Source organism: Sus scrofa, chromosome 2 (genome assembly GCF_000003025.6).
Source record: "Sus scrofa isolate TJ Tabasco breed Duroc chromosome 2, Sscrofa11.1, whole genome shotgun sequence".
NCBI classification, from domain to species: Eukaryota; Metazoa; Chordata; class Mammalia; order Artiodactyla; family Suidae; genus Sus; species Sus scrofa.
This window is the reverse complement of record NC_010444.4, coordinates 91,508,680-91,534,271: the sequence shown is the minus strand read 5'-3', so window position 1 is coordinate 91,534,271 and position 25,592 is coordinate 91,508,680. Positions and strand designations below refer to the sequence as shown.

General features: G+C 34.2%; 1 protein-coding gene across 9 annotated transcripts in view; it reads right to left on the bottom strand.

Annotated features, from left to right (window-relative positions):
- Positions 1-25,592, bottom strand: part of XRCC4 (X-ray repair cross complementing 4) — a 285,350-nt gene that overhangs the window by 109,426 nt on the left and 150,332 nt on the right. For 8 of the 9 annotated variants that reach the window (XM_003123760.5, XM_003123761.4, XM_005661540.3 and 5 more), the window contains one exon: positions 23,385-23,532. In XM_003123760.5, coding sequence (XP_003123808.1) covers positions 23,385-23,532 — 148 coding nt within the window. Of the gene's footprint in view, positions 1-11,650; positions 11,885-17,531; positions 17,535-23,384; positions 23,533-25,592 lie in introns of those variants that run through there. The other variant, XM_021085370.1, reaches the window with a different exon arrangement.

Here is a 25,592-nt window from a genome sequence, read left to right as displayed (position 1 = left end):
ATTTTAAAAGTTACTGTATTATGTAGAAATTCTCTTTTTTACCTCTCTGACTTAGCTGCCAGCTCCTTGAGAATAAAGAATGGTACAATGCCTGGTTCACAATAAATGTGGGCCTGAATTCTGAGATGAGTTATGTATGATCTTTTATCAAATACCACTGACTGGATAACCTTAAGATTAAAGTTAGAAGATGATTTTTTTTTAAATGACAGCAAGTTTAAATCATGAAAAATAATTATTAATAGCAAACCTCCCAAGGAGGATCTGGCAGATATTCACAAAACTCCAGACAACCAGAAGAATAAACTTTTAACCTTTATATATTATAATACTGAGACTTGCCCTTCCTTACTTCTTTTCTTCCTTTTTTTCCACTGTCTTCTTCTCCCTCCTACTTTTGTCTCTTTCTGAAAATCTTTCCTTTTTCCTTTCTTTTTTTTTAAAACACACTTTTCTAAACTTTCAAAGACATACTCTACAGGACTTTGAAAAGAAACCGAAATTTGTGATGAGTCAAGATTTTTGAGTAAGATTTCAGCTCCATGAAACCAGGAACTTTCTGTTCACTACTGAATCCCTTCACATAGTGCTGGCAAGTATTAGGCCTTCAGATAGTTGCTAGACCAATTTTTATTCGAAAAACTGTTTCCTCCAAAGAGTCCTGTTTAAAATATGGGGCTTCCTACTGGTTCACTAACAGAAATTATCATTGCTTATAAAAATACTACAGAAAATGGTAGAAGACATTTCTTTACTCTGTATATATTATAGAGTTAATGAAGAGAGGTGAAAGAACATGTGATATAAATATAGAATTCACAGATGATAGCATCCTAGAGACAGATGATAAAAATGATGATAAATGGGAAAAAAAGAGATAGTTAACATATAACATATACTGCTAATCATATGCCAGGCACTATGCTAAGAATTTAATATCTACCTGAAAATTCTCACAGATCTAGGTCAAGTACTATTATTACCCTTTTTTACTGATAGGGAAAGCAAAGCATATACAGGTTAAGTGGGATGTCCACAATCTGACAGGTAGTAACTTGTGAAGCTAAAACAGACCTAGGTAATCAGACTTGAGAATCCACTTTCTAAATCAATATGGTATGGTGTTTCACTACGTATAAAGCAAATCAAGATAATTTTATCTGGTTAAGTCCTGCATTATTTATTTTATTTATGTATTTATTTATTTATTTATTTTTTTGTCTTTTTGCTATTTCTTGGGCCACTCCCGCGGGGAGGTTCCCAGGCTAGGGGTCCAATCGGAGCTGTAGCTGCCAGCCTATGCCAGAGCCACAGCAACGCAGAATCCGAGCCGCATCTGCGACTTACACCACAGCTCACGGCAACGCCGGATCGTTAACCCACTGAGCAAGGGCAGGGACCAAACCCGCAACCTCATGGTTCCTAGTCAGATTCGTTAATCACTGCGCCACGACGGGAACTCCAAGTCCTGCATTTTTTAGACAGAAAAACTAAGGCCAAGAAATGTTGAGTAACTTGGTTAAAACCATATTTTCACTTGACTTGGTCATTAACAAAATCATAACAACACATTCCCTTACTTCCTGTATTAAATAAGCAAGCAAGTCTACAGCCCTCCCTGGCTACTTCATTTGTTTGCTCACTTTTGGAGCAAACTTCTTGAAAATTTTAGCATATCCTGAGTATTCTAATTCGCACCTCATTCTAATTTAATCTTAAAACTCCCCTGAGACTATGAGACTCTCGTAGCTTCTCTGTCCTTATGGACTTCTCAGCAGCTTTTGAAAGTTGACTTTCCCTCTAGAAACATATTTTTAGTTTCTATTAAATCATAATCACCTCATTTTTCTCCCATGTAATAGTCCCTTTCCCTCAGAGCTTTGCCTCTCATTGGTGATGTATGCAGATCCTAACCCTCAAGTCCTGAAACAAAAGTCCTAGGGCTCAATCTTGTGTATTCTTTATTCGGAGTCTTCTCTTATCCATGACTTTAAATACTAACTACAGTATGAGCAATTCTCATTACTCATGAATTCTTCATCTTCACCCACTTGCTAAATATCAATACCAACTCCCAAATCAATAATGAAGGTTTTCTCAGTCACTTGCAGACAGGCACATGCATAGAGCAGTGAAAAACCTGAGTCCCTGAAGTGCATGTGCCCAGCTGAGGTGGAACAAGGTTAAAGCCTCTCAGTTTCATCTCTCATAATTGTAATTTTTTTTTTGCATTTTTATGCTTTTTTTTTTTTTTGGTGATTTTGCTTTCTTAAACGGTCAGGTATAGAACTGAAGTGCTGTCTAAAGTTCTCAAGCACAAGAAGGCTGTGATGTTCCTTAGAGAAAAAAATGTATATATTAGATAAGCTTCATTCAAGCTTAAGCTACAATGCTGCTGGCCATGAGTTCAACATTAATGAATCAACAATATATATCAAATATGGCATCACTGTAAACAGAAACAGATATAAAACTAGGTTATGTATTGATTGGTTGACAAAAATGTTACCAGAGGCCCCAGGAACCTAAGCCCGTATTTCCCCCAGGAAAAGTGATTCAATATTTATTAATTCAGAGATCACAGTGACCTTATAGAACATAAGTACTGTGAATGAAAACTGACTATATAGGCTTATGTACCCCAAATCTTTGTTAAACAAATGAATAAATCATGAAATAAGTTTCAAGGGGCAGGAGCAAGGTCATTAAGAGAAAGGTAATGAGTTTAAATTTTAATTACAATGGGTAGCCACTGAAACGTTTTAGGAAAAGTATAGGACATTGACAGAGATGGGGAGAAGTATAAAAACGTAATCTAATTTCTGTTTTCTGAAGTTCAGTAGGTTGAAAATGGATTAGAGGATGGAGAAGGAAAATGGGAAAACCAAAAAGGAGCAGGTTGCAATATTTAGCTAAACTCTGATTGTGGTTTCCACTAGCTTAGCGGCAAGAGAAGTAGAAACAAGTGAGTAAATTCTAAGAGATATTTTAAAGACAGAATGTATGAGATGAACAGTTGGACCAGATGTAGGGGTGAGGGAAAAGGAGAAATTAAGGATGACTGTAAATTTCAGGCTTTCATTACTGTGTAGATGATGGGACTCTTTATCAAGAAGGGGAAGACTTGACCATGTGACATCTACTTAACACTTCCTTTCCCTCATTATAGATAAGATCCATTTATTATTCATTTACTTGATATTTATAGAGTATGTATTATGTGCCAGGTGTCATGCTAGTTGAAGAATATATATTTTTGTAACTGTTGATTTGCATTAAATTCCAAGTTTTGAAGGTCAAGTTTTGAACTCTATTAAATGTAATGTATTTTCTCATTTGCAGTCACTTATCTGTGTGTCCATCCTGGGTTAACAAACAAAGGTAGTAATTTTTGTTTTGTGTTATTAATGCCTACCTCTAGTATTCATTTTCATTCGGTATCCAAATGCACCTAGACCTCTTATACCACATGACCTCATGGTCACACTGTACTGTAATTGTTTACTGATCTGTGTCTGCAACTATATCATAATCCTCGCAGAGAGGAAGTACCTGGTTTATCTTATTTGGTGCTGTAGCCCCAGGACCAAACACAGTGGTTGGCACATAATAGGTACTCTGTTACTATATTAAGAGGGAGATAAAAGGCAGAGGCCTATAACCATGCCCAATGACAATCTGTTATGCTCAGGTTTCTTTCCTTGCTGCATCATCTTCCTCCTTTAGAAGCTGTTGGTGTATGTTCCTAGTAGTTTATACGTAAGACTCCAAAAGTATACTTTAGATCTTAAAGACCATATTATTATTCAATAAGAACACTGAGATTTTCATTTGTCTTAGTTGCACACATAGCAGTTGAAAATGGATGAAATATTTTCTTTAACAGTTTCTGTGTGCTTTATATGGTGCCATTTATTGCTAAACCAAAAATAAAACTCAATAAATAAAAAAGTACTATTTTCATGGTTGTCTTGAAATAGGGATATATAGTTCTGTTAGGTTTTATATCATTATCTCATAACTTCATTAGTTTGCCAAATTCATTTGTGAATGCAATTCCTATTTTATCCCCTGTAGTCTGGAAATTCCTACAAAGTCGTGTATTTTGGCCCTAGGCAAAACACTTTATAAAATCAGTACTATATCCATAACAGATTGTGACAGTGAAAAAGTTGATTTTTCTCTGTAGTCCACTAGTAGAATATCATATATCTCCAAGCAAGAAAAATCTCATAACTTCAGACTGAAATGAAAATACATGCCCAAAAGGAATAGTTCCCGGGGTTGGAGCTAAGAAGAGCCCCACTTAACATCAAGGAAGGGTTTCAGATGCTATAGTATGTCTTCCAGAATAACATCCTTTATTTTATTTTTTTTATTAGAGTATAGTTGATTTACAATGTTCTACCAAATTCTGCTGGACAGAAAAGTGACCGAGTCATACATACATATACATTCCCTTTCTTATATGATCTTCCATCATGGTCTACCTGAAGAGACTGGATATAGTTCCCTGTGCTACACAGCAGGACCTCATTGCTTATCCATTCTAAATGTAATAGTTTGCATCTACTCACCTCCACCATCCCACTTCCTCCCCATTGGCAACCGCAAGTGTGTTCTCCCTGACTGTGAGATGACCACCTTTCTTAAAATATGATTTGGATATAGCTTACTGATTAAAATACTCTCATATATGCTAAATTAAGTTTAAAAAATTGAGTAAATGAGGGGTGTGGGAGGATGGGCTGGGGGATTGGGATAGAAATGCTATAAAAATGGGTTGTGATTATTGTACAACTTTAAATATAAAATTCACTGAGTGATAAAAAAATCAAAAAATAAAAAACTGAGTACATGAAAAGAAGTAAAACAATATAAAATTAATATAGTAGGTAACTATATACTTAAGTGTAGAATATGGCAGCCTGACAAAAGAAATTTATCAGGTCTTTTGGGAAGTCAGTGCCCATTACCACCAAGTTTTGTTTATCTAATTTTTGTGGTAGGCTGATTTCTAAAGACAGATGACTTACTTTTACAAAGATGATGTTTAACAAATATCTTTCAGGAATTCCTGTTTTGGCTCAGTGGTAATGAACACAACGAGTATCTATGAGGCTGTGGGTTTGATCCCTGGCCTTTCTCAGTGGGTTAAGGATCTGGCGCTGCCATGAGCTGTGGTGTAGGTCACAGATGCAGCTCGGATCTGGCATTGCTGTGGCTGTGGCATAGGCCGGCAGCTGCAGCTCTGACTTGATCCCTAGCCTGGAAACCTCCATATGCTATGGGTGTGGGCCTAAAAAAAAGAAAAAAAGAAAAGAGCTTTCAATAATTAATGAGGCTTCCCAGTCCTTTGGTAGTAAGAGAATAGCAACCCTAAGTGTTTCTCAATCCATTCCTTCCTTTCTTTTTCAATCACACTCATGCTTACAATCACAATTCTTCTTCAGATAACCTTCCCTGGATTACTGCAATATCCGCCTGGCTTCACTGCCAATCTAAACATTCCCTCCTTCAAATGTATGGTTTCCAGAGAAATTTTCCTAAAGTACTGTTTCGGTATGCTATTTTTGGCTCAAAATGTTTTAACAGTTCCTTGTTGCATTCATAAAGGAAGTCCAAATAAATCAGCTTAGCACTTAAGTCCTGAGTTCCTTCTACCTTGCCAGTTTGATTCACATTTCTACTCATGTCATGATATGCTCACTGGTCTCCTATCTTCCAGACTCTTCCTTCAAGTATTTACTTATACACTCTGTTCCTACGATAGGAAAACCCTTCTTAGTTGGGAGATATTTCATTTCTCTAACAAAAAGATCCCCAAAGTACTGTGGCGTAATCAAACTAGACATTTATTTCTCTTTCACACAATAGTCTAGAGGTAGCTGGGTGGTCCATGGTGAACACAGTGCTGCCTTGCTCCATGAGACTGTCTAGGGACTATGAAACTTTTCTTTTTACACTTTGATCTCTTAGGATGTTTTCTTTAAAAGCTTGGTAGAGGATGGGCTGGGAAGGGACAAAGGGACAGGGGAATGTATGTCCAATCAGTTTATGGGCAAGAACCCCAAACTTTATATATCCCATTGGCAAGGACTTTGTCGTGTGATCATAACTCATTGTCAGTGGGGCTGAGAAATACAGCCTTTAGGCTGGCAGCTACTGGCCTTATTAAAACTTGGGTATGCATGAATGAGGGATAAAGTGTTCTACTAGTAAAAGAAAGAAGGGGAGTCAGGTGCCTGGGTTCAATTATTAGTTTCTGCATTATCTTTCTTCAGTTTATATCTCTAGAAACCCTCATTTCCTTTACAAAGCTAAACTCAAATATCACCTTCCTCTAGCCAGATTTCGCTGATTTTGTCACATCTTCTTATTCTATAGTCCTCCAAACGGAATATCAATCCCCCTTCCTTAGCAATTTCAAACCTTCCTGTGCTTATGAAGGAGTTTGGCACATTTTAGCCAAAGATAATTTGTTGGAAAATGTAATATGGCCAAAAGGGAAAAGATAAATACGTGGTATTGAATAATCTTCCTTCGTTGTTTTATTTCATATACAAAGATTGTTGCAGATACAATCTTTATTCTGTATTTTTAGAAGTTGTATATACAGAAGAGAGTACTCAATAATACTGGTAATGATAACACTGCTTTTTTCAATCCACTCATAAATTATAATTTAAGGAATTATGGGAGTTCCCTTTGTGGCTCAGCGGGTTACAAATTTGACTAGTATCCATGAGGATATGGGTTTGATCCCTGGCCTCACTCAGTGGGTTAAGGATTTGGACTTGCTGTGAGCTACGGTGTAGGTAGGTCACAGATGCAGCCTGGATCTGGCATGGCTGTGGTATAGGCCAGCAGCTGCAGCTCCTTCGACCCTTAGCCTGGGAACTTCCATATGCCACAGGTGTGGCCCTAAAAAGCAAAAACAAACAAAATATATATATATATATATAATACACACACAAATGCATAATAATTTAAAGAGTTATTTAGAAACAAAATTACTATAAGGGATTTTCAAGTAAACAAAATACATGTCCTATATTTTACAAAAAATACTTTTAATAATGATGTTTAAACAAAGCATATCTGTGTTCTTTGTCCTTTAGTGATGATTTACTAATAGCAAAAAAAATCCTTGAATAATACTTACAGTTATATACTTTTAATTAATTTATTTATGTTTTTGTTTGCTCATTTCTTGTTTCTTTATTCTCATATTTGATTTCTTTACTCTGTTTGCCAAGATCTCGGCTACCTGTGGGTTTACATCTTACTTTGATATAAACAGTTTATATTTTCAAGCAAGCTTAGAACATGATATAGCCTTCAGTTCTATTCTGATAAAACATTTTATTTCATTTCATCATGTTTTAATACAAAATAAATACCTATTTAACATTTAGTTATATGTCACAGTAAATGATTTAAGTTACAGGATTTCACTGTTAAAAATGTAATTTAAAAAAATTTTTTATTGTTATTTTTTTGGCTTTTTGCCATTTCTTGGGCCGCTCCCGCGGCATATGGAGGTTCACATGCTAGGGGTCGAATCAGAGCTGTAGCCACTGGCCTATGCCAGAGCCACAGCAACTAGGGATCCGAGCCACGTCTGCAACCTACACCACAGCTCACAGCAATGCTAGATCCTTAACCCACTGAGCAAGGCCAGGGATCAAACCCACAACCTCATGCTTCCTAGTCGGATTTGTTATCTACTGCACCAACAATGTAATTTTTGAATATAGTATGCCAAGTATCAAAAAAAATTAATGCACCTATATTTCTTCAATATTGAACTATAAACTATGAGCATGGAGTCATTTCCTTTTATAACTAAACACCCTGACCAGTTATAATGAATATTCTTCTATGTTGGTAGAATACTTAAAGTGCCTAACAGTAATGATAATCAAGCCAAATTTAGATAAATTTTATGTAAGAAAGTCTTTTAGGTGATAGAAACATAATATACATGGAATACATGATATATTAGTTTTACCTAAAGCACAGAAAGATTGTAACAGCTTCTATTAACATTTTCTTAAAAATAGAAATCCAAGTCTGTCAGTAATTTGAAATCTAAATGCATATAAGAGCCTGAGGGAATTGTAGTAAGGGTTGTTCCCAGGGTTTGTTATAAACATGGAAATACTTTATTTAAACATCTATATAATCTCTATTGAAGCATTATTTTGAAATTATGTTAAAATAGAACTTAAAGTACATGTACTTATAAGACAAAGCTCCTGATACATTTAATAACCTTGCTTTAAAAAGCCATAAAGTTGTGGTTGATATTGAAGATTTTTTTTTAAAAAAATTAATATTTCATCTTTCATGAATAGCTAAAAAAAATCCACTCAAACTTTATCTTAAAATATAACTGCTGATTTTATTGGCAAACCTATAATAATGTATATGATCAATCTTTACTTAATTATTTTGAGTTGCAAACACAATTAATAAATCATCTTTGAAATGCACGAACCATAATCAGTATATTCTGGAATAAGTCCAGGGGGCCATTAATCAAAACATGCAGCAAGGAAAGTGAGAGCTGCAGCCTGAACAGTTAGGTAAACACACAGTGAAGCTAATAAAAACCCATCTCATTTTAAAACCACTGCTGTGTTTACTTTTGCAACTAAGATAAACATTATGATAAAGTTGTGTAAAAAATGAGATTTGCTAATGATGACCAAAGTAAATGTAGGGCAATTGTACACACATTTTATGTCCCTAATTTGACAATAAAGAATTTTAAAGTTCAGTAATCAAAAATCTTCAAGAATTAGATACCTAAATCTGATGAAGTATATTAGCCATGTAAGTTAAAAACATACACATACACATTTCAAATAGTCTGAGGTTTAAATTAGAAAAAAAAGCACAATAAATTGTTAGATATTTTTAAGAATCCAGGAATAAACATGAAAACAGGTTCTTTTTGAAAGAAAAGGAGAGTCAACTACCATATTCTAAAATGTCAGATGCAAATTGATGAATTATAAAAAACAAGTATATGTTTGAGTTAGAAATTAAATTTTAAATGAAGTTTAATGAAATTTAATGAAAAGTATAAAATACAAATACACATATAAATGCAAATATATGTGAATATACACACATAAATATTATTAACTGCTTTTACATCTAGTCTTCTACATATAGATGGCCAATACACACATGAAAAGACACTCAACATTGCTACTAGAGAAATGCAAATCAAAACTACAATGAGGTACTACCTCATATTGGTCAGAATGGCCATCATTAACAAGTCTACAAATTACAAAAGCCAAAGAGGGTGTGGAAAAAAATGAACTCTCCTACACTGTTGGTGGGAATGTTAATTGATGCAGCCACTATGGAAAATAACACGGAGGCACCTTAAAAAATTGGAATTAACGGATGATTCAGCAATCCCACTCCTGGGCATATATCTGGACAAAACTATAATTTGAAAATATACATGCACCCCTATGTTCTTAGCAGCACTTGTCACAATAGCCAAGACATGGAAGCAACCTAAATGTCTACTGATAGATGAATGGATAAAGTAGATGTGGTATATAGATATACAATGGAATACTACTCGGCCATAAAAAAGAATTAAATGATGTCATTTGCCACAACACAGATGGCCTAGAGATTATCATACTAAACAAAGTCAGCCAAATAGAGAAAAACAATACCATATGATATTGCATATATGTGGAATCTAAAGTATGACACAAAATTATTTATGAAACAGAAAGCCAACTCACAGTCACAGAAAACAGATTTGTGGTTGTCAAGGGGGAGGGGAGGTAGAAAAGGGATGGATTGGAAGGTGGGGATTAACAGATGCAAACTAGGATATATACAATGGATAAACAACAAGGCCCTACTATATAGCACAGGGAATTACATTCAAAATCCTGTAATAAACCATAATGGAAAAGAATATGAAAAAGAATACATACATGTATAACTGAATCACTTCTGCTACATAGAAGAAACTAACACCACATTGTAAATACTTCAATAAAATAAAAAAAAACTTGGTCTTCTAATTGTGTTATTTTCCTTCAATATTATGTTACTGACTGCTAAATGGAGGAAAGAAGATTTGCTGAGTTAACACAGAGAAGAGTATGAGCAATTCTCATTTCCATAAGAATTATGAGGAAAGAAAACACTCCATGTTTAAAAATTCCATAAACATAATTTACTTCCCAGGAATAGATTTCCAAGATTTATCCAAAAGCCCAGGGAAAATAATAGTCCATCACATTCCTAGAGCATCCTACTCAGATATTGCTTTCATAAACATGATCTCAGCTTACCCTCATAACCATTTTGAAAGGTAGGCAGGAAGGATTAACCCAATCTTTGTATTCACAGAGCTGCAGTTTACCTCTACTGTGCAGTAGAAATTTTGAACAAGAGGTCAAAAGTCACTGAATTTCACATTTACTCAGCTCTTAATAAACAGAGCCCTAATTTATTGAGTTGGAAAAATTAAATGAATTAATAAAATTTGAGTGCTTAACATAATCTCTGGCATATAGGAATCATATCAATATTAGTTATTATTGAGGCAATATAATAAAGAAGCTAAAAAGTATGGTCTCTGGAATAAGATAACCCTAGATTTAAAAAATCACAGATGTAAAACTTATCTTTGTAAAAGTTATCTAAGCTTTCTAGGTCTCAGTTTCCTACTCCATAAAATAATTATGGTCAAATGAGATACATAAAGGGCTTAACATAGGGTCTAGGATGTGAGAATTCAGTGAATGTTAAATATTAACATTATTTTCAATAGATGGATTTAATTAACAAATAACTACATAAATACAAAATGCTATCAATAAAAATTAAAAGGCAAATGACAATCTGGGTAAAACAAGGATTCATATTTTTTAGATATAAGGGTCTCTTACAAAGCAAAAGGAGACAAAGACCTCCACTGAAGATCAGCTGAGGTTATGGATCAGGAATAATTGAAAGATGAAATGCCAATAATCAATAAATATCAGGAAAAATTTTTCTAATATTCAAATACAAAAATTAAACAATGAAACACTATTCAATTAAATGATTAATATAATCTGGCAATGACCAAGATAATTGGAAAACCAGAGAACAAAAAGCAAACATTGCTTGTGGGAGTACAAATGGTTATAGCCTTCTGGATAAATTCTGGCAAAACATAATGAAGGACTAACAAGTACATATGCCCATAATAATTCCATTTTTGAGAATTCACATTATGGAAATAATCAGTGCAAATTTATGTAGAAGTACACACCACCTTCTTTGCAATAATACAAATGTGGATAAGGCCTAAATGCACAGCATGGGAATTAAAGAAATTATGATGTATCTATATAATCAAATATTATAAGTATAAAATGATGTGGAAGCAATGCATAAATTAAAGCAGAAAAAAGTTTATAATATGTATTTAAACTTAAAAACAGCAGGCTAGGTGTTCCCGCTGTGGCAGAGTGGGTTAAGAATACAACTGCAGTGGCTTGGGTCACTGCAGAGGCATCTTTAAGCCAGCCCAGTGCAGTGGCTTAAAGGATCTGGCCATGCCACAGAGTGGTGTAGGTTGCAGCTACGGCTCAGATTCAACCTCTGGCCTGGGAACTTCCATATGCCATGGGTGTGGCCATAAAAATTAATAAATAAATTAAAAAAATAAAAATAGAATCATCAGTGTACATCATCAACAGTATGAGCCTTGCTTTGCATGTACAGAGGAAGAGATCTTACCAGTAAATATACAGAATATTATGGTGTTAATGGTGGTTGTCTCCATGAAGGTGGGATTATGCATTTTCCAGCTACTGTTTTGTTTGTGTGCTTTCTGGTTTTTCTGGGATAAAATGATGCTTTCATAATTGGGAAGTAAATAAAATGAACCTTATTTTATGGAAAAGTAAATGAATTCCTTCAGCAGCTAAGTGGATAAACCTGTGGTACATCCAGACAATGGATTGCTAGTCAGTCCTAGAAAGAAATGAGCTATCAGACCATCAAATGATACATAGAAAACTTAAATGTATATTATTGAGAGAAAGACACCAATCTGAAAAAGCTACATTATTGATTGATTCCAACTACATGACATTCTGGAGAATGCAAAACCGTGGAGATGGTTCAAAGATTGGTGGTTGCCAGAGGTTAATAGGAGGGAGAGATAAACTGGTGGAACACAGGGTATTTGTAAGGTAGTAAAACTATAATATTACAATGGTTGATGCTTGCCAAATCCAAATCCACAGAATGTACAATACCAAGAGTGAACTCTGATGTAAAATATGGACCTTGGGTGATAAGGATGTGTTGATGTAGGTTCATCATTTGTAGCAAATGTATCACTTTGGTGGAGGATACTGATAGTGGGGGAGGCTGTGCATATGTGGGGACTGAGGTACATAGGCACTCTATGTACTTTCCACTCAACTTTGCTGTGAACCTAAAACTGCATTAAAAAGTAAAGTGAGCAAGTTAATTAATTAATACTGGGCTCTCTCCCTTCCTCCTGTTAGGTTTTATTCAGTTTTTTATAATCTCTAACATTAATAACAGACACACAGGAAGAAGAATTTCAAAAGAGAAATAACTTTCTTCAATACTTCATACGATGAATCTTAGTGACAGCACTTCAGTTAAATGCTTTTTGACTGTAACTGGGTTACTGTGGGGAAGTGGATTCTCTAGGAACTGGAAAAGCTCTGATAGACATGATAACTTTGGTTCTGAGCCAGGAGCGCCTGATCTCTATAATTATTCCTCTTTAAAAAAGTGCATACATCATGTGATTTCATCCAGGTTGATGCTGTTAAGCTTCTAGCACAAAAAGGAAAGAATTGAGCTTTTCTGAGTCAAGAAAGACTAGGCCTTATACAAACTGTACCAGTGGTGGCTTTGTAGTTCCTCACTCCACTTCAAGGAGGTCAGGAAATACTGCACTAAGCCAATGCTGTGTCTTTTCCTGCTCCATGTAGCTACATGGACCATAATAAGATTGTGCAACCTCAGCTAATTCAATCATGAATTTAACCTAGGGATGTGCCTGTGTGTGTACATGAGCGTAAACGCTGATTTGCCACCTACCATTCCCCTAAAAATACTGCAGTTATACAACTACTAATGGGACCTCTTAAAGGTTGCTTCAGTACACACAGTTTAAATTTTTCCACTGCAGTTCAAGAAGCAACATTCGTTGAAAAGTTGTAATTTAATAATATTTTCAAGGTTGTTTGGAACAATGTGTTACAACTCTTTTCAGAAGACATCCATCACAAAGAAGACTAAATCATATCCGTGTGCTTTGCATAAGATATGTGAAACTATATATTTTTACTTGCTAGCCTGCAGAAACAAAGACTATATAGAAGTGTCTAAAGACTATACAAGATTTTTTTTTTTCATAGTTTTGGCCCAAATTCTTTTAATGGTTTTACCCTGCACTTGAGATGATGTTGAATTCCTCCTTTTAGAGGTGTTCCAATCACTAGATTTCTCCCAAAAAGTGACCCTATTGCTCCTCAGAGTGTCATCATTCGGACAAGTACGAGGTTTACTCAGCAGTAGGATTGTGGGGAAGTGGAGAGACAGGTTCTATATAAAACTAAAATTTTGTCCTTAAGATAATTCATTTAATGCCTAAAACATGTAATTATGGTTGAAAAGTTATATATTTAAAATCAATGATTGAGAATTTTGAGAGTTCGTATCTCACAATAGGGCCCTAAAGAATACTATCCCTTAGACTGTCACTAAGCCCTTTTTGGAGAGAGGGAGGCAGACTGCATGAGAGTGCTACATGCTTAAGTACTTTTGAAAAATGATTAAACAAGTCAAATGAACTATTTGCCATGGAATTTTTTCAGAGCTTTTAATACATAAATCTCATTTTAGTTACTGGAGCATAAGGAAGTGTGAGAGCTATGGTATGCAGCAATTTCCAAGCTTATCTGAATATGGAGCCCTTTGTAGTATACCTACTGAGATATCCTTTATATAATCTTGAAGTCTGTGAAAGATCACAAAGAATCAATTCTGGACTCAGTATCATTTAACTTCAATATCAAAAAACTTCTGAGGTTTCTTCCCACCACACCTCTCCAAATCTTACAGCTAGAGGCATTTTATTCTTATCTATATATTAGCAGCTCTTCTAACCACAGAAACCCATGATTTTCTAGCCAAGGGTCATTTAAAGAGGAGCTCAAAATTTAGAGATGCTTTAGATTTAATGGTAACTTTTGTTCCTGCTCTACTAAGAATTTCATACCAGAGTTCTGGTAAAGTCTGTATGATAGAGCCCTGTGTTTGGCTCCTTGTCTTGGTCTCCAGCATAAACCTGATTAGGCTGTAACTTGGGTTTGGATCTCGTCTTGGCCATTTCTCCCAGGGTCTGGAGCCCTAATTGTGAGACAAAGTTTTCATTTATAGATCTCTTGTTCAGATACTAATTTCAACCTTTCTTAAAAGTATTTTGCTTTTGAGAAAGAGAATCTACAGAAATGAGAAACAAAACAGCTATAGGTAGGTAAAGTAGAATTTCCAAGGGGAGGAAATGGGCTGAGACAGTTGAAGAAGAGACAAGCATTAAAGTATTAATTAAATCATTTAAATTGAGCATTTTGTTAGTTGGCTGACTTTATTAACTGGTTGCTAATTTCAATAAGATTGGGACACTGACTACTTAGACCAATAAGTAGACAATGACTGGATTGATCATTGTGTTAAAATGAACCAGGTGGCTAGTCTACCTAGCCACAATGATTTCATGTGATTTTTTTTGGCTAATACCAACAAAATGGTATTAATTGACTATCATTATATTATCTTTTTTTAGAATATTGAAAAAATTATTGAGCTCTAAAATTTACAAAAATTGAAATGAAAATTTCCTTAGTAATTATGTTATATGATAAGACATTAAAACTTTAAGGTGGGTGCCTAATAAGGACCAAATACAGTGTTAATTTACAAAGATATTGTGCCTTTATATAGTTATTGAAAGTAATTTTACAGTGTTCTTATGTATGCTCAGGACTTTACCTGATGATATTAATAAAGTATATAAGTATGAAAATAATTTCACAGTTTTGGTAGTCTTTGTCAGCTAGTTCAGTCTAATACATAGAATTAAAAGGATACGCCGAACAACTCTAAAAATCATAATTTCAGGTGACGTAAGAGTAAATAGCAAGGAATGTACAGCATATGCTTGTGCTGTACATTGATGCTGGTTGACAGAGCAGAATGAGTGATCCACAATAATCATATTTTGTGCATTAGTTGCACGAAATTTTATAACGAATATTTATCAATACACAACAGATTCAAAGATTTCAGAGTCTTACTAAAAGCAAGAAATCATTAAAGACCTAAAATTATTCCTGAAAAAATTTATATTTCCCCCCCAAAAAAGCAAAGTGTCAGAAGAATTCTGCAACTCAGACTGCCAACACATGCCAATTAAAGCTATTACCCCTGTGAGCACTCTACATAAGTTTCAGTGTGTTTTCAATTTTCTAGTTTCCTGTGTTTCAAAAGGATGAAAGTTTCATTATTGGGAATCCAAAACTGTACAACATAAAGCAATTTGGAAGCAGAGTTTAAAAATGAAAAAGAAACTAAGTACAATAGCTTTAGGTAACTTTAAATGATTATGTATAAGAGGATACAATAATGACAAAAATATCAGAAATTTCTAGTCAATCTAATATTTTAATAACCCTTAAGAAAAGTCAAAAAGCAATATCAAAACATAAGGGAAATAGAAGAAAAGTCTTCTGTGATCTGATAAACAGAAAAGCTATCACGTACAGAAGAAAGGGATGAATTTTTAACAAAGGCCCCACAGCTGACTTGGACTGGCCTATGGGCCCTGAGCCTCACTATACTCCCTCCCTTTCCTGCCCCCCTCACCCCCATCACACTCACACGGCCTACATGGGAGCAGGCGCACAGGCTGCTCCTTCTGCCTAAATCTCTGCTCTCTCCTCCACTACTGTACCTCTCACATCTATGTAATTTCATGAGTAATGCTGGTCTTCTTGTTATAGGCTTCAAGTCCCCTTCAAGGAGATTAAACCCAAAAGCCTCTGGCCATGTCTCATTGTAACACCCCTTCCCCCATTCGAACAGCCTGGTAGGGCAGGAATGTTGCTTATTCATCACCCCTCTCTCTATATAACCTGTTCCCCATGCAAATAAGGTATCCTGCCTGAAACCAATCAGAAGATCAAATATGCCCCATATAGAGATCAAACAACACAGAGCACTTATGCATGGCATAGGGGACTGGGGCAGGAGAAACTGGGTCTCCACTCAGGTCTGCCTCGTGGGGGTATAAAAAACGATTGTAAAATGAGCTGGGCCCTCTTTTAACCTGTGTGCACATAAGCACACACTCTCTCTCTGAAAATGTACTTTCACTTTAATAAATTTGTAAAATGCCAGACTGCCTGCACCTCCAAATCTTTGTTTGTGTGTGGGCAAGAATCAAGAAATAACGCAGAGGGACCTGACATTCTAAACCATCCTCTGCTACCAGACCTGACATTCTTTCATGTAGACTAAGCTTTACGACATCACAGACTATGTCTAGTTTGCTCAGCATGTAAACACATTAAAAGAATGATACACGAATAAGTAAATGAATGAGGGAAAGAGATATTCAGAATTATTTAGTTCTCAACAAACAATATCTACTGTTCACTTCCTTAGACAATGTGAAATCATGTGGCAGTCATACAAGGAATATAAATTCTACTGAAAGGCTACTGCAAGAGATACAGAGGAAATACCATTGTGAGGGACTGACAAACATGTTTGAAATACAGCATACGCTTAGAATTGAAAACAAGTAATGAAGTCAGGCATCCAGCTAAATTTAACGGATATACTGCTTAATATGCTGTGGTAATGGGACTACAAACTCAAAACTTTATGCTTCATCTTTTCTTTATCACTAAGAGAAGTAAACAGAATCATATCATACATTCATTCTTAGTTAATCTTTTCTAGTTAAACATGGCTAAAGATGCAGAGAAAATGGATGTGGTGGAATACCTTCATTCACATACAAAAATTCTTTAAGTATACAGAATTTTGAAAACTCTTGATAATGGTCATCTGAGACTGACTTCTATTCAATGTCCTTAGAACATATACTTAAGGAAAACAGCCATCCAAATATTTCAGTGCTTTTACAGGGTAGTATAGGTTTGTAAGCAAGCAATATCATCTTTATCATGATAAAGTGAAAGGAAAGTGTAGTCAAACAGCTTTGTAAAAAGTCATAATTAGTTAATGCTGAACAGATTAATTTGGCAAGATAATAAGAGTAATAATAAAATAATAATAATTCAATGGTTTTATGGCTAAAATTTGGCAAGCTGAAAAAAATCATCCACATAAAAACAGTCTCATTTTCTTTTACGAACACTGGAGAAAATTACATTTACTAATCCACTGAATAAATAATTATCTAAAATCACTTGCTAACTATGTGACCTTGGATAAATTACTTAAACTTTGTAAATTATATAATACAGTTTTTTACACTGCTGAACAGAATTCAGTCAATATTTCCACAATAAATAGTTTCCACTTAAGATGGTATTATTATTTCTTAGAGTAAACTTAGGGATTTAGAAATTTACTTGTCTTGGGTTACAACATTTTTTTCCTTTTAGGGCCATACCCGTGGCATATGGAAGTTTCCAGGCTAGGAGTTGAATCGGATTTGCAGCTGCCAGCCTATACCACAGCCAGAGCGATGACAGATCCAAGCCGCATCTGCAACCTACACTGCAGCTTGCAGCAATGCAGGATCCTTAACCCACTGAGCAAGGCCAGGGATCAAACCAACATCTTCATAGAGACAGTGTTGGGTCCTTAACTCGCTGAGCCATAATGGGAAATTCACAGAATATTTTTTTAAACTTAGAGTTTAGACAGTTTTTTAGAATTTCTAAAACACACCGGGATATTTAATTATAAAAACTATGACCATGACAAATACACTTTTTAGTTTCCTATTTTCTTACTTCTCTTACATGGCTAAAGAACAACTGTTTTCATATAAAGATGGAATTTTGCTTCATAAACTAGATTGCCAAATGATATTTGACAATGTATTGAGAAATTGTCTGCATTACAGCTTTTATACTTATTTACAGAACCTAAATAACGTCCTAAATTTTGGTGTGTGAAAGTTATGTAGTTGTTCACTTATCATGTTGCTAACTATTCACTCAATAGTGTTTCAGAGCCCAGACACTCTGAGAAGTTACTTTTACTTTCCCTGGTTCTTTACATCTGTCTGAAGGAAAATCTGCTGTCTTTCTACCACTGACAAACACAGAAAGGAGTAAAGAAAGGGTCAGAATGAAGAAATTTTGGACTAACTTGGGTCATCATTATATGGTTACATTATTTTAATCATAATTCCTGAAGTTTTAGACATTCTTATTATCAAAAGCAAATACATTTATGTGGGGCATGACTTCACTTTTCCATTTTTAATATGGCATAAACAACATAATTTAACAATATTTTACAAAATATGGTAAACATTTCCATAGCTTTCAGAGACATTTTCTGGTGAAAACTATTTTGTATATTTCACCATTTGTTATTTTTATTGGTACAAATACCTTTATTAAAAAGTTTTCTTTGTCAAATGTAGTTTGTCCAGAAATTTTGAAAGTTTATTTACCAATTGATTTACTTCTCTCAGCTGAAAAATAACAAAAACAACAATTTTTTGGCCACACCCATGGCATGCAGAAGTTTCTGCGCTAGGGATACAACCCATGCCAGAGCAATCTGAGCCATGTTGGTGACAACGCCAGATTGTTAACCACTAGGTCACTGGGGAACTCCCCCAAATTAGATAGCTTTTATCAAATGTAGCTAAATTATAACAATTGTTTTATAATGCCATCTCATTAACTCAGAAGGAACTACATTATTGTACTTTTTTTTTTTTTTTACCATGAACACAAATTAAATGTGATGTACAAGTAACACATTCTGACTCTTTAATATTGACAGGCTAGGGAGAGGGATTAGAGATCCCATCCATTAGTTCCAAGCATACCACTATAACAGATCAGTAGTGGATTTCAGATTCAAAGCAGTGCCCTGAAACTATTCCCACTTATGACAGAGTATTTTTAAAAAATTGAACATAATTCCAAAGATTCCAATTAAGAATCTTAAGGCTGGTGTTCTCCCTCACACTGTCCCTGCAACTGCAAAATTATTTGTGCATATCTCTGTCTCTCAAAAGATTATAAATCCCTTAAGGCAGTGGACTAAGTACAGGGTTTGAAATAAAATACTGGCTTGCTGCTCTGGAAAAATCACTATAAACTTGGTTGTTTTTCATCTGTAAGAAGGGAAATTAGTATTTTGTCTTGTAGTGTTTGTGTGAGATTTAAATGAGAAATGAGATTTTTTTTTTTTTTTTTTGTCTTTTTGCCTTTTCTAGGGCTGCTCCCACAGCATATAGAGGTTCCCAGGCTAGGGATCTAATCAGAGGGCCTAGGCAGAGCCACAGCAACACAGGATCCGAGCCATGTCTGTAACCTAAACCACAGCTCATGGCAATGCCAGATCCTTAACCCACTAAGCAAGGCCAGGGATCGAACCCGCAACCTCATGGTTCCTAGTCGGATTCGTTAACCACTGAGCCACGATGGGAACTCCCATAATTCTTACTTATTTCTTCATTTCTCTCTTCTATACCTTGTCACTGTATCAATGACACAGTATCACAATAAATGACAAATACATGATTTGTTTTGTTCATAATTTTGTATTACCATAGATTGGTATATTTATAGATCAGTATTAAATTTTTAATGAGTACAGAATAATCCATAATATTTAGAAATATGCTAAAAATTTTATATTCTGAAATACTTAAAAGCACATAAATTAAAAGATGAATACTTTTCTATTGATAAACATCTTGTGTTTTTAATTGCTTCATGAATTCTAATTTATAATAACTAATCAATGTGTAATTTTTTTACTAAATTATGTTCATGTTTTAAAAGTGATGAATCATTAAAAATGTAATAGAATTTTAGATATTAGAAGAAATTTTACAGATCATCTAATTCACTCCTTTTATTTTACAGATAAAAATTTAAATCCCAGAAAGGTAAATGATTTGTACAAAGTTCTGTAGTCAGAAAAATAAAATTAAACCGTTCTAAGATCACACTTTTCTCCTTTTGTTTTTTCTTGAGATACAGAGCTACAGAAGCCAAGAAAAGCTAAGCAAAGAAAAATTATGGAAGATGCCCAATGAAATTGTCTGAAGAAAATGGAGGCTACAGAATTTGTTCAAGAAAAGCCAAGGGAACTTTGACATTTAGGGTTAGGGGCTACTATCTTTTTTCACTCCTAGGTAGCAAACTAACCACATTTGCATTTACTTGAGAGGCTACAGCTAGAGTGTATAGACCTACTGTACATGTTTTTGATGAAAAGTTATCAGAGATAAAAGGAATCGAGGAAGGCAAAAGAAAGGTATAGTTTAAACTGAAAACATAAAATAATGATTAATCATCAGTATTTGATGACTTTTCATTATCAATTTCTAAGATCTTACCGTAAGTTTTCTTTACCTTGAGGACTTATTTTTGTTTTGTAAAAGCTTTGTAATATTTTTAATGAAAAGAATTGGGAAAATAGACTAGCACTTTGGATTTTAGGAGCCATAAAATTTTAGTAGGCTATATCTGAAATGGAAAAAAATCCCCAAAGCATACAAAATAAAATATGAACAAAATAGAATTTATCTTTTTGTTTAATTTGGCCAAATGAAGAGGTACAGTAAGGTAATCAACCACTCAATGTGCAATTAATAAATGTTAAACTCAATTTCCCTCAGTCTTTAAAATTTTTCCTCACATCTAATATATGTTTTTCATTTCTACATAGGGCAGAGGAGCCTAAAAGTCTACGATGATATAATTATCAGACAATCCAAAAAAAGCCAAAATGGTTTATATCAACTTTTGAAATAATAAAAATACACAATATGAATATTGGCATGATCATCTGAACATGGAAAAGAAAAGGAACACAATATTAGTTGCATATTATATGTTGGTAGGAACAAACACATTGCTTTTATTAAAAAACCTAAATAAAATATTTTGTCTTATTCAGATCTAAATTTCTTCCATCTCAGTACCATGCATATTAAACACCTATTTAAGCAAAACAGCATATTCAAAAAACATTATTAACCTCAAAGCCTTACATTTACTTCACATAGAATGAAAAGACGTTAAGATGTAGCTCTCCAACCTAAAGCCAACGTATTCACTGTTCCTCCAGACTCTGAAAACTATCAGGTAAAACAATTAGACCAAAAGTTCCATGAGGACAAGGGCTGTGTCTATTTTCTACCCTCCTGAATCCACAACATCCAATATTAAACCTGGCACTTAACTGGTAACTCATAAGCTTACAGATTAACTGAACACAGTTTTCTGAATATTTCAAGTTTTTAGTAATTTTATTTTTCCCATATGAAACTATAGAAATAGTGTTAGCAAACTGGAAATATTTTTGGTTCATTATTCAAATGATAATGCAATACCATGAACTCTATGAAGCCAGAGGGTTATGGGCTAAGGAATAAACATAAGGCCAATAAGAGTTTAGCACTCTGGATTTCTGCACATATGCATTGTCTAAAAACAAAAGGGACCCTACATAAGATACAGATTTCATTTTCTATCTATTTATATCAAGTGGATCAGGACAACTGTGGAGAGAATAAAAACCCAATGATAGCTAGACAAATAAAACAATTCCACTATCAACTGTACAATGCTTATTTTTATGCAAGAAACTGGAAAACTTCCTACTGTTATGCTGTCAGTTTCCTAAAGGCGTGAATTGTGTCTTTTTTTTTAAATGGCTGCACCCATGGCATATGAAAGTTCCCAGTCCAGGTATTGAATCCAAGCTGCAGCTACAACCGAAGGCACAGATGTGGCAGCACCATATTCTTTAGCCCACTGCACCAGGCCCAGGAGTGACCAGAGCCAGTGTAGTAACAGGATTCTTAACCCAAAGCACTACCCCAGGAACTCTGGATTATGCCTGTCTTAGGTTTCTGTTACAAACATCCTCACTGTTTATAACAGAAACCTAAAACTTCATGCTCTCAAGACCCCTTTAATCTTTTGAAGATTCCAGAGGACTTCAAAAGATTTTGTTTATGTGGACTCTATTTGTCATATTCAAAAGTCAAACAAAGAAAATTTTAAAATACTATTAATTGAAATGATAATCTACCTAGTATATGATAATATAAGTTACACATTCTTTATAAAAATTACTGTATTTGCCAAAAGCGAAATCTTGTAAGGGCAATGTTTTAGACTTCTGTAAGTCTGTTTAATGGCTGACTTGAATGAAAACAATCAGAATCGCATTAGTTTCTACATTCAAACATACATGACATATTATTTCAACAGAAATAGATGAAGAAAATCCAGCCCAACACAGCTATGGGGATGCCCAGGTAGATCACCACAAAGGGCCTTGGGAACCCCAGGGGTCCTCATTCTAACCTTTTGAAAACCAAGAGTCTGTAATATCATGTCACAAGGTTAGTGTTCAATTACCATTTGCTAAATTAATGAAAAGTTTAGAGAAAGAAATAACCTCTCAGAGCATACATATATATATCCAAAAATACAATTGATTTGTACATTCATTTTGAATTCGACTGATTCTTTATAAATGTAGACTGCTTTGCTGAAATGAAATGTTAATGACTCCAACTTCTCAACTCATTACAACTAAACAGATATAGATTGAAGGAGGGTAGTCTGAACACGAAAAGTGAAAAACAGTAGAAATACAGTATATAAGTCCAAAATTTAATGGAAATAAATAGATATCTAGAAAGAAATATTTTGCTTGAAAAAAATGCCACATATAACCAAATCAAGTGGCTAAGTTGAATACTATGATTCTCTTTAAATCAAGTAAATTAGATTGAAATAACATTATAGAACACAAGCTGGATTCTAGTATTTTTAGTATCCTCCATGCCATTTCTAATTAATCTATAAAAACCACAAGAAAAGGTTTTGCTTATATTTTTATCACTTTTACTTAAAATATGAATAGTAATTAACCAAATGCCAGAGAAAACATATCAATTCAAACATTTTAAAAATTCTAAAATCATAAGTCTTGTTCTTTAAAAATAGCCTTAATTTGCAAATAAAAATATAATTTAAGATTATATATGAGACATTTTTTAAATGTCATCTTACTATTTGGCAAAGAATAAAATGACTTACTTTTCTTTTTCTTGAAGCTGAAGCTCCTGTGAAGCCATTTTAGGTTCTGTCCCAAGATTTTTTTGCATCCGCTGCCTTCTCTTTCTACTCGGTGCAATATCAGTGACATCAGGACTTGAAATAATGGAATCATCTCTTTTTAAAGTAGCTAAAATAAAATAACATAAGAAACGAGACTCAACAAAGTTACACATGTAACTTTTGAGTATAGTATCAACTGGCTGCTTTAGCACTGATATAAAGTGACATAATTAAAATAAAAGCGAAATTATTTTTCAAATGTGTTCATATTTGGTGAAGTGAGCCAGCTAGAGAGTATGTAATACTTTAATCACCAATATAAATCTTAAAGTACATGTGCAACAACTTCATCAAAATGGTCCTTGCCTCTTGAGCAACAACATTTTCAAATGCATAGGTAGAAGTGAATTAGATACCTCGAAAAAGTGTTTGGCATGGGTAAACTGCTGTAGGAATAATGAATCAAACTGATAAAAACAGTAATTATTAGCAGGAATGGGAACTTCTGCTTGTGATCCAGAAATAACATAAACTTAGTCCAAATGTGGGGAATAAGCATAAGAAAAATTTAAGAAAGTATTAACAAATATCTCTAATGTGGTTAAACCATTAAATTACCCTAAAAATATTTGATATAAATGAAATAGAAGCAATAATAGAAATATGTTTGAGTTATAATCCCTTATTCTTGATAAACAACTTAAATGCAAAAAACTTTACAGGAGTTCAGAATATTCATTCTTGTATCTAATACACAGCATGTTCTGCTATAATAAATGTTTGTGTAAAAAAAAAAGAGTTCTTTTGCTATTGGTGGTCGTGAACATCAACATAATTTGGACTCGAGGTCCTACTAGTTCATATGATTGCTTTCCAGCATTTTAATGTTTTAGAGTGACCAAGGGCAAGTTTTCATCACAATTAAAGAGAAAGCCTTAGCAATCTATAAAGGCCTCAAGAAGCAGAAATGAGTGGCTGAAAATTCTATTCCGGTAATGGAGGCAAAAACCCTATACTTTTCAAAAGTTTAAGCTCTCTGCTGAAGATGCAAGTACAGCTGAAGAAGCAGTGAAGACATTTCTTCCCCGTACCTTGAATCAGATGTTTAATTCTGATGAAACTACTGGAATCAAATGTGTTCAAAAACTCGAATCTCCTCCAGCTGAGAGGAAGTGTGATGATTCAAAGGGTGAGCTGACAGTGATGCTTGGTGAGAGTGTTGTTAGGGATTTAATGGAGTTAATATTTTTATTAGGACTGTAACAAGAGAACTAACAACAACAATATAAAGCTCCACAGATTTCAGGTGGTCTTAACCTTTTTCCAATAAAACTCTATTAGTTTTAATGTGCTATTTTACAGAATGAGTGGTTTTTCAGGCACACGGATGTCACATTCAAGCAGAAAAAGCTGCATTTTCAGCTCTCATTCTGTGCAGTCCAGACCTGACATGACTTGGACCATTTGGACTTGGTAAATTCCTTACCAACTTCATTTTACTTATGAGAAAACCAAGGCTTTAGAGAGGTTAAGTAACTTGCCCAAATCACAGAGCTTTTGCTTTTACATTTTATCATTATGACAACTAAAAAGTATTTCTGTCTGGTAGGTAAATTATTCCTTAATAAAATATGAATTGAATGCCCATCAAAGCCTACTGTACTTTTCAAAACTGTTTAAATGATTAAGACACATAAGTTCCACTGGATTCCATGTACATGATTTTATTAACCCCAAAAAATGTATTAGGAGTAGTGAAAGGTAAATAAAAAAGGGTGTTTCTCTGAATATATTCCAGCTGAATGATTTCACTATTTTTATTAAGATATGAGGTGACTAAGGAAGATAATTCTGGTTACCTGTTTTCTTGCCCAGGCAGCTCTCACCCAGGGTTTGTTGATTACATAAGTTTACATAAGTAATCAACAAAGTAGAGTCTTGTCTATGAATAAAACTAGCAAAAGTGTAAGAATGAGAGAATTTTCATCCGCACAAAGACTTGTTAAATGGAAAAGATTACATTTAATGAAATGTTAGACATTTTTGAAGGAAAAATGTTAAGTTTAAAGTGTAAGATAAACTTTAAAAAATAAAGTTACATTTCTGAAATGAAGTTCTGCCATTTATTTCAGAACTCCAAATAATGACTTACACATTGGCACCCAATAGGATGTTTTCTATTATTAA